General features: G+C 41.5%; 1 protein-coding gene across 2 annotated transcripts; it reads right to left on the bottom strand.

Annotated features, from left to right (window-relative positions):
• Positions 1–976: 976 nt before the first annotated feature.
• On the bottom strand, positions 977–13,270 carry PPP1R3B (protein phosphatase 1 regulatory subunit 3B). 2 transcript variants are annotated; one of them, XM_016186805.2, is made up of 2 exons: positions 13,020–13,270; positions 977–5,711 (listed from the first exon to the last, which is right to left on the bottom strand). In XM_016186805.2, the coding sequence occupies exon 2, from the start codon at positions 5,685–5,687 to the stop codon at positions 4,830–4,832; it is 858 nt and encodes a 285-aa protein (XP_016042291.1). In that variant the 5' UTR covers positions 5,688–5,711; positions 13,020–13,270; the 3' UTR covers positions 977–4,829. The 2 variants fall into 2 exon arrangements, with proteins under 2 accessions (XP_016042291.1, XP_016042292.1); XM_016186806.2 differs by lacking the exon at positions 13,020–13,270 and adding an exon at positions 12,025–12,364.
• Between the last annotated feature and the right edge of the window lie 1,368 nt (positions 13,271–14,638).

Genomic DNA, 14,638 nt, shown 5'->3' with positions numbered 1-14,638 from the left:
ACTTTTCCTCTGTGAAGCTGAGTTCAGTCCCTGGTATATGCATCAAATACACACACACACACACACACACACACACACACACACACACACACACTCCATGAAGTTAGAGCAGTGCTTTGTGTGTGTACTCTCTCCCACCCTTTAAAAATTTTTTTAAAACTTTACTTATAAAATAGAATATTGAAATATTGATAAGACCATAGTACAATTCCACACAATTTCCTCCACCAGAGCTCTGTATCCCATTCCCTCCTTTGAAAGCTTCCCTATTCTTTATTCCTCTGGGAGTATGGACCCAGGGTCATTATGGGGTGCAGAAGGTGGAAGGTCTGGCTTCTGTAACTGCTACTACACTGAACATGAATGGGTGTTGGCAGGTTGATCCATACTCCCAGCCTGTCTTTCTCTTTCCCTAGTGGGGCACCCTTTTTTTTATCTTTCTCTCACACATAGGCACTAAAAACAGAAGTTTAAGCTGAGGCAATGGCTCTGAGGTATGACAGATACACAAGAATCTGAGTTTAATCTCCAGCCCTGTATTATGTAAGTCTTTCCCTGTGGCTTAGCAAGTACAATGCATTGTATGTGAGAGGCCGAGTTCAAATACGGCATATCTCTCTTATTTTCATAAAATTAACAAATAGATAACTTTTCAGAAGTATGCTACAAGAGCAAATGAGAGGATAAGAGGAGACAGACCCTTGGGTTATTAACAGGTTCAGAGCAGCACTGGGTCCTGTGATTTTCCTCAGCACTTGCTTTCTCAGCTTTGAGCCCTTCCTGCTTGCCAACTAAAAGACAATGACTCTTCTGCCCAGGGCCACAAACTTGTCTGACTCAACTACAAATTGTGACCTAGGAAACCAGTGTTCTATATGTTGCAATGCATTGATTGAAAGTTTTTAAATCTCTAGTCTTTGGCTCCAAGTATAGCCAATATAAGTAAATAAATATAAACAAAAGAAAGAAAAATAAGTTTCAGCTTTGTTCTATCTTTATTACATTTTTTTCCACCTGGCATACAAAACCATTTTCTTACACCATGTGACATATATCCATTCTTGTGATTTTTAAAGTGCATTTCCCCTTTAACAATGTGCACAAAAAAAAAAAAATACTTGTTTTTCAAAGCCTTTGGAAATTCCTTGACAAGGCACTTGTAGGCATTGAACAAAGTCTTGGGTTCTACATTCACACTGAAGTAAAAGTGAAACCACATCACCACAGCTGCATTTCCTGGAGTCCTCAAAGCTCTGATAATCTCTAGGAAATGAGAAACAGAATTGCAAAAATCCTCACAGCTTTACAACTGGGGCTGAATGCTTTACAGTCATAACACAGAAGAGGTGCCATAACCACACCCACCCACCTTGGCTGGTCCCAGATGTTTCCCACTTCAGAAAAATGAAGATAAGCTGCCAAACTGCCTTTGGATGATCCTGTAAGATCCCATTATACGTGGTAACTTTTTATCCCCAACTCCAGTGATTGTATCAGAAGAGACAGGTAAGTAGATCAGAACCTCTCAGAGTAAAGAAGTGCAAGCCTTCTCTGATAAACCACATGCAATCGAGGAATTACAACAGTAGTAACAGATGAAAGCCAACCAAGGTTTCCACTCACTGTCTATTGAGAGGGAAGACCCAGAAAATGGATACTTCTTTAAAAAAAAAATGAGCACACACTTTTAATTTTGCTTATAAACATACAAATGTAGTTATAACTCATTTAATATCCAAGTGACTACCAGATATGCCTGGTTTTTTTTTTTTTTTTTAAAAAGCAAGTTGCATGCAGAGACCAAAAATACAAAGCACTCTTTTAGCAATTTGAAATTTATTTACTACATCTCTTAAAAAACATGTTGAAAGAGTAATGCTTTGCCACTATCAAAATTATATCTTAGAACAAATTCTACTATCATCTTAAACTTGTTTTAATGTCTAGAAAGCTACATAACTTCATTTTTTATAATCAGCTTTCCATAACAAAAATATTTTAAAACAAAGAAAAGATATTCACTCAAATGGAAAAACACTGATAGCCGAGGCAAGAGGAGGGAAGAAAAAAAACAAACACTGAAGGCTTATGCATTACATATTTTTATAGATGTCCAACTAATTTATTTCACCTAATTTGCAAAGTTCCCTCAGGGCATTTGGGGGATCAAATACGAAACCAAAAAATAAAATGATAATAATAAATAAGGCAGCTTCCCCATTCTTGGTCAGCTAATGTCAGTGGCAGGAAGCTAGTCCTTTAAGGAAAACTTGAAAAGAATGCCAGGATAGTGGCCTTTTGTTCTATAAACCAAGGCCTCTCTGAGGGTGGAATCTCTAAGTCAGACTGCTGAGAAGTCTCCAACACAGACACTTGTCACTGTCTCAAGTGTGCAACATTCACTACCTACTGACAGTGAGCTATGTATGACATAAGGAGAGGCCCCACTGAAGCAGTTCCCAATGCCACCTGATGATATCCTGAGACTGAACCAAGGCAAAAGGAGAAAGACAGATTGGTAAAGCAAACTGCTATGTTTGTGAAGGAAAACACTGATGGGGAGCCAGATTCCTCAGTCAGAAAAGGCTTTTTTATGTGGACAGGAACTTGCCTGGTGAATTGAGTAAGTGTCCTAGCTGCATATGCCAGGGACCAGTAACCAGTGCCCCAATGGAAAAAAAAAAAAAAAAAAAAAAGCTGTGGAGAACTGGGAGTCAAGAAGGCAAGAAGGTGAGGAAGATGATTTATGGCTGCTTTAGAAGGACTATTAATCACCAAATTACCGTAATTCAAATTATAACACAAGAATGTCTTACTACAATAAAGCCAACAGGCTTTTCCCTAAAGTCACTCTAGGCATCTTTCTTATGAACATAGAATGGTCATGTTATACTTAGTCTGAAATATGTAAATGACAGTACACCTTGTAACTTTCTTGCATTACAAGAGGAGGAAGCGGCTTCTTCAATTCATAATTTACATAGAACTGGTTTTACTTCCATTTAATTTAGACCTACACTATAAGTAGTTCTGATAGATAATACTAAAAGTATTGTCTGTCTATCTGACAAAAGTTACATACAGAAAAAACAGTTCTGCCCAATTTTAGCATAAGACAAAAATGTGATCACCCCATAAGTTATATTGTCATATAACCTCAGAATGTTTTCCATTGGAGGGAAACCCCCAAAAGTAAAGCACCAGATTGCAGACTAGTCACAGCCAGTTCTAGGAGAATTACACCAAACATTGCATAAGAACATTTAAAAGGCAGAATATTTTAAACTTCAAAAGAATATCCAACAATCAGAAAATTGCTGCAAGAGTGAAGGCACTCCATACCCGTCTGACACTGAATTACAAAGTCATTGAAGTTGGAGGGATTTTCTAATTGATCTAGAAAATACAAACAAAATCAAACTCTGCTTGCAGGGCTCAGTAGTTGTAGCCTCAAACCCAGGCAGCTCTGCATCCCGCTTTCAGCCTCCAGTAGGAAAACCTCACTTTAATAAGAAAAACGAGTCAGATGCTTCACAAACTCAAAAAACAAAACAAACAAACAAACAAACAAAAACCCCAGACATCCATCCTTCTACAAATACATATGTAACAACATTTTTTAATCACTTCCCTCCATACAAACCCATCATGCCCCAGATAAATCACAGAGTTTCATCTGACAATGAAAGTCCTAGGAGTCTCATAACAGGAGGAACCAATGACTTTTAGCTTTTCAGTCCAATATGGTTAAGAACAGTTCATCTCTGATACTTCCAAAAACCTCAGTTACGAGAACTTGGTGAAGTTTTCCTCCCTGATCCCTATACAAATACAGATCATAAATAAGAGCACTCAAGCCCAAGTCCCCGGGTGCTGGGAAAGTGTTCTTGACACTGTAAATCACAGTCAAAATAACACCAAACATTTTCTAAAGGCTCTGACAGTACACTGGATGCCAGTCAAGGGTGACTCTCCAGGAAAGGAGACCCAAACACCTTTTGTGAAGAACAAGACACCTGCAAACCAACCAAACAAGTTAAAACAAATCTTGTAGTTGAGCCAGCTGATGACTCAGGGTAAGAGTACTTTGAAAGCTTCCCTAAAAGCCAAGAGGAAAATCTGACATCACCCCCAATTCCCCAACCCTGCCTGGTCCTAAGCTTGTGATCTTGAGCACCACATGAGAGCCCCTGCCTTCCCATCACTGGTGCAGTGCTCTCTGTGATGTGATGCTCTGTGTGTTGTCAGAAAGAGTTGCTGTCTCTTTCTGTCATGGATGAATCTGCTTGTATGATCTTTTCCTGAACATCAGGCAGACTGCAAGAAAACATGATGCAAAAATGCAGAGGGGAAGAATGAACTACATGTAGGCACAGAACAGCGGCGATAGGCAGGAAGGGCCTGACACGGGGGAAGGACACACAGAGACAGAGTCCAGTGGGAGGTGGCTAGGAATGGAGTGACTTGAGGTGATGTGCCACATCCTGGGGTGGCTCTTCAAGGCAGGTGGGTACCAGCACACTGGGGTCGTCACCCCCTTTTCAGCCCCAGTACTCCAGCCTCACCAGCATTGCCTGCAGCCTGGGTTCTAGCCAGATCTTGGCACTGTGTTCACATGCTCAGCAGCTTTGGCTGGTGCCCAGTAGGAGAGCACACAGCATTTACTCTCAGTGTGGAGCCAGGTCTGTGATGGAAACCTGGCTAAATTTGCTGGTCTAAGATAAAAGTGACAAGGGTCGTCCTTTCTTTCCAAATCCTGGGCCTAACAGCAGTTTAGGTTTGCTTGTGACTTCTCCATCCCACCACGACTGAAAGCTAGGCTTCACAAGCTAATAGTAGGGCCCTAGCTTTTCATATCCTAGGTAACTAGGCCACTCAGGGAACAGACCGTAGGAACACCGAGGGCTTCCAAACTGGTCGAAGGCTATTTCATAGTCAGGTCTATTATGGGGCTCAGCTGTTCCCTGAGTGGATTTTAACTCAGCCCGGATGATCCTATAGTTTTTGCCCTTGTTGCTGTCCCAGTATGTCTGTCCATTGCACTCATAGCACACAGCAAACTCTATTCGTTCATAAGACTGAATTTTCTCAGGTAAGTTGATGTCAAAGGAGAAGGTGTCCCTGTCTGAACCAGCATACATGTCCTTCACATACAGACAGGGGAAGTCTGTGAAGCTTTTCCAAGTGTCAAATGTCATTCTTATTTTTACCATCTTCTCAAAGGCAAGGTTCTGAACCTTCACCGTGCCCGCAATTGCTCTGTCCTTCAGCATGCAATTTTCAAGGCATACGTGGTGGGTCTGAAGTCGATTTCTGAAGTCCAAGTAATCTGCAGAAGGCTGTGAGAAATCCAGAACAAAGCGCTCACTCTCTGCTGTCGTCAGACTCACAATGTTGTCTAGGAGCTCGGTGATGTTAAATGGAATATCTAGCGGGTCATCAAATTCCGAGAACACTTTGACCATTGTCAGAGCCAGCCCTTGGTTGTCTGCGAAGGATACCCGCTTTTTCACCTTTTTCTCTTGGTTGGAGGGGGCCACCATCCCACTGGCTTCATTCCTGCTGCTCAGTTGAATGCATGGCCTCAGAGGCTTGCTGGGCTTTGGTGAAATCTTGAAGGCGAACCTCTCTCTGCGCAAGGAAGGGGCCATGCAGTTGTACCTGCACTCTATATCCACAGCCATCATTTGGAGTTAGAGGAGGCTAGAACCCTGACAGAAGGGGGAAATAAAGAGGAGAAAAAAAGAAAAAAGCAGTTCAGATCAGATTTATGTTTATAGACTCGTGATTCTAACAAGGAATGACAATGTTTTCCTTCATCTCTGTCAGGTGGGGTCTAGTGTGACACTGCTTTTCGGGGAGGCTGAGTATAAAGTACATACGGAGAAAGGTTCAGGATTAAAACAAACACCATCTTAAGGAAGTACTATTTTGTTTAGCAGACCCCGGAAATGAGCCTAGAGCTTCATGCATATGTGATACTATTAAGTCTTCGCTGTACTTTTTTTTAACCAGAGCGCTGTTCAACTCTGGCTTATGGTGAGGCAGGGGATTGAACCTGGAATTTTTGGAGCCTCAGGCATGAGAATCTCTTTGCATAACCATTATGCTATCTACCCCTGCCCTGTGTACAATTTCTTATTCTATATTTTGAGAGGGAGATATACCCAAACATGCTCTGCCTTCCATGATGTTCCCCGGTTCTGTCCATGGTGCTCTTGTATAGTATCTGGAATCAAACCCGGGACTTGAGAGGTGTGACAAGGAATACACTTTACCCACTTGGAACCACTAGTTTTAAAACCAAGTTCTTGAGTTTATCTAAAGTGATTTAATTTTTTTTTTTCTTGTTTGAGAGAGAGAGGTTGAGAGAGCACCAGAGCATCATTCTAGCATGTGACAATGTCAGGAATTGAACCTGGAACCTCATGCCCAAGAGTCCACTGCTTCATTCACTGAGCCACTTCCCAGGTCACCCTTTCAGTGTTTTATTTTAGTTCTTTTATTTATTTATTTTTGTTTTTGTTTACTTTTACCAGAGCACTGCTTGGCTCCGGCTAATGGTGGAGTGAATAGAATCTGGGACCTTAGAGCCTCAGGCTTGAGAGTCGTTTTGCATAGCTATTAAGTTATCTCCCACACTCTAGTAATTCTTTAAAAAAAAAAATCCGTATTTAAAGATTCACTTTATTTATTTCAGATAAGGTAGAGAGAATTTCGCATGAGGGAGGGAGAAGTCAGAGCACCACTCCAGTACATAAGTTGCCAGGAAATCAAACCGAGTCTCACATATGCAAGTCCAGACCTCTAATATTCCCCCAGCTACTGTCAAGACCGCTCAAAGCTTTGGAATACTGCAAAAATCATGTTGCTGGAAGCATTTCTCAAACTTAGCTGACTTGGGAACCACCCATTTTTGGATGGAAATCTTGCAGAACATATACTGTAAGGAACATACCTTAGTAAATACTGACATACCAGTAAAACAGAACTGAATTCACCCCATAAATATTGCTTGGTATTTATTATATGTTAGTTATTATGCTAGACTCCGGGATTCATTAGTGAAGACAGACACAAACATGTTTTCATTACATGTGCAGTAGATTTTTTAAAAAAAGATTTTATTTATTTATTAATGAGAAAGATAGGATGAAAGAAAAAACCAGACATCACTCTGGTATGTGTGCTGTCGGGGTTTGAACTCAGGACCTCATGCTTGAGAGTCTAGTGCCTTAGCCACAGCGCCACCTCCCGGACCACGTGCAGTAAATTTTATATCCCTGAAGACCTTAAAAAATACCCCAGAAAGTTAGCATTTTAAAACCTTCTACAGATGTAAATATTTTTTCTACAGTGCAAATTACCACTAGAATATTAAAAGGCAAAGATAATCACTCTAAAGTTTAGGTTAAATCTGACTTCATAAAACCAGTATTTTTCTAATAGTAATAAAAAATGAGCAAAACCAAAAGATTAAAGACAAACCAGGAAAATATTCTACAAGACATTTCCATTTTAAAAAACATTAAAGAATGCATGAGACAAAATGGAAGCTTTAATATAGAGAGTTCTTACAAAACAATAACAAAGCCAAATATCCCACAGAAAGAAATGAACAAAGGGCATAAGTAGAAAATTCATAAATGAAAATTAAAAGCAACTCATAACTATGTACATGTCCAACTTTATAGGTTCAATCCCTCTGTACCACCATAAACCAGAGCTGAGAAGTGCTCTGGTGTTTCTCTGTGCGTCTCTCTCTGCATCTCTCTCAAAAAAAAATAATAATTAAAAAAAAGCTCTTATCATTTTGGGATCTAATATTACATCCAAATATTAATTTTAAGGACATAGTTAAAATACATGAACATATATCAATGTATGGAAGTTAATGTACTAGAATGTTCTGTGTAATGTTACAGTGGGTGAGAGAATGAGAAAATAGCCTAATGATTAATAATAGATATCTGGTTAAATTACGTGAACCATGTGATCATTTTTCATCATGAAAACCATTATCTAAAAAAAAGAAGATGGCATAACAACATTTATAATACTAAATCATTATGAATTACTAATAATTTTTCAGAAAAATCATAATGTAATTGTTATAAAAAATAAAAATATAAAAGTGTGCTTAGAGACTACGATTGTGGGGGAAAATATCTAGAGATATGTTAGAAAGGAGACTAGATACACTTAAAAATTTTAGATTACCCAGGTCATGTGATTGGAAGAAAGTTTCTAATTTCCTGCTTTGTTCTTCCTTAAATATTCTAAAAGAATGTCTTAAGGTCTGCCAAAATCGCACATAACACAACTGCCTCACAAAAAGTGGATTAGTCTTTCTCTTCTAGTTGTCCAGATACACTTACATTCTGGCTTGATAATTCTAGTGGGTTAAGGGAAGAAGTTAGAGCTGAAATCTTCAGTAAAATCTCTAGTCAGCCCAGAGGATTAGCAGATCTATATCTATTCACACTATAGCAAAAGTATGAATCTGTGATGGTAGGGTGAATGGATTTTTCTGAGGCTTTTCTTTGGGGGAGGGGCTATGGAGTGATCAATTTCTCTCTGTACTAAATAATAATAACAACAATAATAGAACAATCAGTGAAATGTTACTCACCTGACAAAAATTGAGACTATCAGTTCAGTTCTATATGTAATATATCATTTCAACTTCTGGCTTTATTATATTTTTTAATGGGGAAGAATGAAGAAAATTGAGTCTGATTTCATTTTCTAAAAGTTATTCAACACTTCGCTAGGAGGCATAAGTTACTTGGTGATGGCCAAACGAAAAAGCATTCAAATTCAGAGACAAATAAACTAATAATTTATAGCCCTGATGCAGCAAACAGGATTTTCATTTTAAAATATATTTATCTTACTTTACCACCTAGAAAAAAATCAAATGAGTGAAAACATTAGGGCAAATTTTCTTTCCATTGTCTGTTCTCCTAGCCATGCAATTGTTATGGAAAGGAAGGTCTGATCTAAAAAATATAGAGTTGAGGAAGTTCAGTGGGTTAACGGGTCCAATGTTACCAATGTTAGACAGAAAACAACAACAAAAACTAACCTGACAAATTATTTGAATTTTAAATTTCCCCTGGCTATTACAAAACTTTGTTAAATTGTATTGAAAACACCTTCCGCTCTACCTTGAGTACAGGTCATTTTGTTTAGGTGATTATTTTTGTTTTAGCTTATTTAATACAGCTTACCAACCAAACAATGGGCAAAACGTTGCATTATAACCCCTTCTACTTTGCCCATGGTGTGTATGTGTGTGTGCGGGGGTGGGGGGGGGAGTGGGGGGTGGGGGATGGAGTCTCCTCAGACACATTTGCTTCCTTCTTGCCTGAATCAGAACAAGGTCAATAGCAAGCTCTCTACCCAACTCCCACAAGCCGCAAACCAACCACATATGTGCTTCCCTGCACAACTTTACAGCAGTTTCTTAGAAAGAAGTGGGGGAACTCTCATGATACAGTAGACACAGAATTCTAAAGCAAAGTCTTGGTTAAAGCACCAACACATTTACAGTGAACAAAAGTTACTTTCATATTCTGATCCTACTGACTAAAGATTACTTAGTTTTATTCTGAGCCCAGTTGCACAAATTTGTCCCTGAGATTCCTTTTATGACCAAGTTGTAAGAACAAGTGGAACTGGGGTATTAGAGAAGTGAGGTTCTCACCAGAGCCAGCACTAATGAAACAGTTCCACTGGCACTTTCTTTCTAGAGCCCATCTGCAATATTTTTTTCATGAGAAGAAAAAGTGAGGTTACCTACCTCATGGCCCAAGGGATACTAGTGGGGCAACTGACCAGCGGCATTGCACAAGCATCCCTGCCCAGAATCGAGCTTTCCAGTGTCACAACTGGAGGTGATGGCATTGACTCCTGTGACCTCAATCTAGGGGATGACCTAGGTTCACCTTATCCATACTCTGAGGGGGAGTCTAGCTTTTACTAATCAGCTTATTCTTCAAGAATGGACACACCAAACTAAGTATCGGTTAGTATAGGCTTTCCTGATCCTCTAACTAGAAATTTCTAAATGATTATTATGAGGATGACTGCCATCCAGAACTACTCTCAGCAACTGTAAAGAAAACTTGGACTGATGTTTTGTCCTCAAATGGCATTAAAATAGTCACATACAATATATGATGCACCACATTAAGCCTCGTACCTCTCCTACTAATGCCTCAGCCCTTACTCTCTCCCAGGCCAGGGTCTATGAATCAGCAAAGTTGACTTGGGGAAAAAAAGAAATGTTAAATCAAGAAGATACGGTGGCACCTTTGAAGCAGCAAAGCATGATCAGTGCACTGCAGGACAGGATAGCAAGCATGAACAACTTATTCAGACTATGGAGTCTCAAAAACTTTGTTTTCTTATAAGTGACTAAAATACAAAATTTGCTCAGTGAAGGCCATGTCAAAGATTAGGTTACAGTGTTTTTGAAAGCTGAAGGCAAGAGAGATTCTAAATGAGAGTAAGAGAATTGTGAGAGAATACATCCAGTTCTGTATAAGTGCTTTTCTGGTTCCATTAGTGACAGATAGCATGCCTTCTCAATACAGATGGTCCTAAGGTGGCCTTAGATATCCTGGTGATCTTTCTTAAATACTTTCCAGTATTTTAGAGAGAAAGGGTGTGGGGAGAGACTAGAGCACTGCTCAACTCTGGTTTATGAAATTGAGTCTCAGACCTTAGGCATAAAAATCTTTTGTATAACTATTCTGCTATCTTCCCTGCCCTCTTTTGACAATCATAGTTTTAGGCAGCTGAGTTAATAACTTTCTGTTTGTGATTTATTTATAATTAATAATAATTATTAATATCTATATTAAGACCAAGACATATCCCATCCACCCCAATTCTCTGATACTGTGCTAAGGGACATAAAAAAAAAATCAGAAAACACCAGATACCTACCCAGGAACACTAAAATCAGATCAGCTCATTCAGATAGTCCACTGCCTTACCACGTACACAACCTAGGTTCAAGTCTGGTCTCCACTGTACTGAAGGAAGCTTTTAATTATCTATATAAAGTAAAGATAGATAAAAGCTGTTATCTATATAAAATAAAATAATAAATAAATAAACAAATAAATGTCGGATTAGGTAAATACACAAAACCTTTTTACTCAGACTATGGGGTCTGTATTTAGTATTGAAATTCACTTGTACTTCTCTGTCCTGGCAATTTCACCTAAATTATATTTCAGACAAATATCTGTAAATGATGCTGAGGCTGCATATTATAAGAGATGTCAACTGAAATGACATAATCTCTGCAATCTAAAAATGTCCTACATGAATCCACATAGAACTGGCCTAGGATATGTCTTCAGCAAACTGGGCTGCTTGGGCCAAGTCATGCAGCCTTTAAGCATAAGCTTTCTTCTGAGGCAACTTCTTGCTCTCTTCTTAGCTGCTAAAAAATGCCCCATGGTTCTTACCACGAATTTTTCCCCCTCAATACCTCAATTTTACTATTGTGGTAAGTCCTTCAACTGGACTTCACTTTAGTCTTGGCTCCTGTTCAACCCTGTCAAATGAGCTATTTCCTCTTCTCTGGAGCCCTGCTCAAAGCCCTAACCCTTTCTTCTTCTGAAGCCAGGTCTCCCAGGGCGGCCTGGCCACACAGACCACAGCCTCCACTAACTTCCAGGCACTCTCCAAGTTCTCACGACAAGCTTTTTCTCAATTTCCCCTCCTTCTTTAAGAAGTAATAACACCATGGCCCCTCAAAGATTCTGATACGTGCTTCTAGATACTCTGTTCCCTCTTTTGCAGCTAGTTCCTTCCACACCTCCTTTTTCAGATCCAAAAAGGTAGCAGAGCAAGGCATAGGAGGGAGGGAGAAAGGCAGGACAGAGGATCCGGGCTGGAAGAAACCACGGGCCATTCTGTACATGACACAGTCCAGTAAGTCCGAGTTTGCACCCTGTCCCCAACCCCTCAGACAGCCTTCTTCACCCGCTTTTGCGCACTCACCTGTTGGGCCGAGAGAAGCCCCCTCCCCAGCTCGCTGGCTGCATTGGAGAAGTCTGTGGCAGGGCCGGCCACAAGCAAACTACGTGAGCGTCAGTGTGTCCGGGAGGCAGGGCTTGGGCTGGGTTCCCGGAGATGTGACCCGCAGGGGGAGGAAGGAGATGACGGGGAGGAGCTCAGGCTATCTCACCGGGGCGGGGCGGCGGGGTAGCTCTGTCAGAGCTGCGCAGCGTCAGCGCCCCAGAGCGGTCGCAGCTGCCCGCAGGCCCGACAGTCCCCGTTTGGGGACAGGGTTCAGGGGCCGGAGGTGGCCAGGCTCCAGAAGCCCGTAGTTACCGCAAGTTTCTGAGTCTCATCGCCCTGGGCCACCTGAGTGATTATCAGGTGTGCTTCCTGGTATTTTACAGGAAAACCGAATTGAAGGGAGAGAGATTATTATTATTATTATTATTATTATTATCTTTTCCCCCTCGTGCTCCAAACTCCTAAAACATTCTCCCAAAGGTAGGTTGGCGATACCTACCTTCCACCTGTTTTGAACTTGGTTCGGTGGTGGGAGAGAGGGAGGGAACATCTGCACAGGACAGGGGAGATAACATAAAGGTTGTGCAAAGAGACTCTCATGCCTGAGGCACCAAGGCCCCAGAATCAATTCCAGCACCACTATATGCCAAAACTGAGCAGTGTTGAAAACAAACAAAAACTATCTGCACTTCCCAGTTCTAGTCCCTGGGCATCCCTCAAGGCAAGGACACATAGCTCAGTGTAACTAGGGGGCTGGCCAGGACCCACCCCACCTCCTGTCCCCCGACTGTCCTCTTCACGTGGAAGCTACAGTTTAACTCTAGCCCGTCTGAAGTGTTCCTCCCCCGAGAAGAACTGCAGGTGAGGAGGAAAAAGTGTAGGTGCCAGTGACCTCAGAGGGTCTCCACTGCTCGCCACTGGCTGACACTCCCCTCTCCCCCTCCAAGTGAACCTGAACTTGAGGAGAGACGTACCCCGTGCAGTGCATAGCCCCGAGGTGCAGCGGTTCTGACTGGAGACAGCATCAATATCTGGGTGTCGAGGGGCGGAGGGAGGCACCGTCCCGGGAGGAGCAGGGGAGGGGGCTCAGGTCCGCGCCCTCCTCAGGCTGTCGCATGGGTCCCAGCGCCAGAGCATCCTGCTCGCCTTCTCCCTCTGCCTGTCACCCGGGACTGGGGCCGCTGCTCCCTTTAACTTTCCAATCACCTCTGCCAGGCCACTATGCCACCCCAAGCCCCCACCCCCTTTACGTGAACAGCGCCCCCCAGCCAATGGGAGCGCCTAGGACGAGAGCCGTCGACCAATGGCCCCCAGAGTCCGGGGAGCATCACTAGTCCACGTGATGGGCTGAGCGCCCAGAGTGATAGGGCTGCAGTCCAGCGGCCAGGGAAGAGGACTGCCTGGTCACTGTTTCATCAGAAGTCCTGGGACGGGCACCAGGGGGGTAAAGGCACTCTCCTACACTTAAGACAAGAGGTTTGGACGCGGGAAGCTTGGGTGGGGGGAGGTCCCTCTTTCCAGGCAAGGTCTAAGTCCCGCAAAGCCTTCATACAAATACTTGCAGTTGTGTCCCTAGGGCCCTTGCTGGCCTTGCCTTCATCATAAGTACACTTTCTTTAGAGGAAGATGTCCCTTACTTGCTCCCTGAATACCAGTATTTCGGGTGTAGCACTGCTTCTAAGACAGTGTCGCAAACTAGTAATCATCAAACTCTTGCTTTGTGGCAGTTGTGGTCCAGATGTTATGTGAAAGGAATGCAGTCAAAGCCTTTTTAAAAAGTTGCAATAGGAACAAAGATCAATGCTCATCAGACATAGTAGTGCATGCATAGTTAAGAAATGCACCGGTAAGTGTTTTGCAGAGGAAATTTCTTGATTTGAATCTGTTATAATAATAACTCTCTGTACCTTCAGGGCATCTATAATCTCTGTGATATGCTTTAAGGGCTGTGAAACATGAGTTTAAAAGGAAATAGTTTTCTTTTCATAGGAGATCAATTTCAGTATACATATGTAGTCACCTGTCTGTCATTTATCTAATCTTTGTTTTTAGGGCCAAATTAGTCACTTTAGAAATGAATTTTTTTTAATCTTTAATGAATTTGGGGAGTTGACATAGGATTTGCTAGGTTTCTGGAGGAGGAGGAAAAAAAAAAGGACTGGGGTGGGTGGGTGGCAGGCAGTGGCATACCTAGTAGAGCACACACAATACAGTACAGGAGGACCCAGCTTTAAGCCTTTGGTCCCTACCTGCAGAAGGGAAACTTCAAAAGAGGCAAAATAGTGCTTTATGTGACTCTCTCTTTCTCCATACTCTTCCAATTTCTCTCTGTCTCTATCAAAAATAAAAAAAAATAACAAATACAATAAAATGAAGTACTCATTGACAGCAATAACAACAAACCTTAGAAAAGACAATCTCAGGATAAAGGCCACTTATTCACACTAGGTATATTTAGTATTATGAAAATTCATTATGTTCATTCAGTAAGGCATTTGGGGATTTCTGCTTTAAGAATCATAAGAACAGCTTCTAGTTTGACTAGGAATGTAAGATAAAAACACTAGTGAGTTAAAATAATCCAAAACAGGTC

This window comes from Erinaceus europaeus, chromosome 2, assembly GCF_950295315.1.
Source record: "Erinaceus europaeus chromosome 2, mEriEur2.1, whole genome shotgun sequence".
Taxonomy (NCBI): Eukaryota; Metazoa; Chordata; class Mammalia; order Eulipotyphla; family Erinaceidae; genus Erinaceus; species Erinaceus europaeus.
Note: the sequence above shows the minus strand (reverse complement) of the source record. Positions and strands in the feature narration are given on the sequence as shown.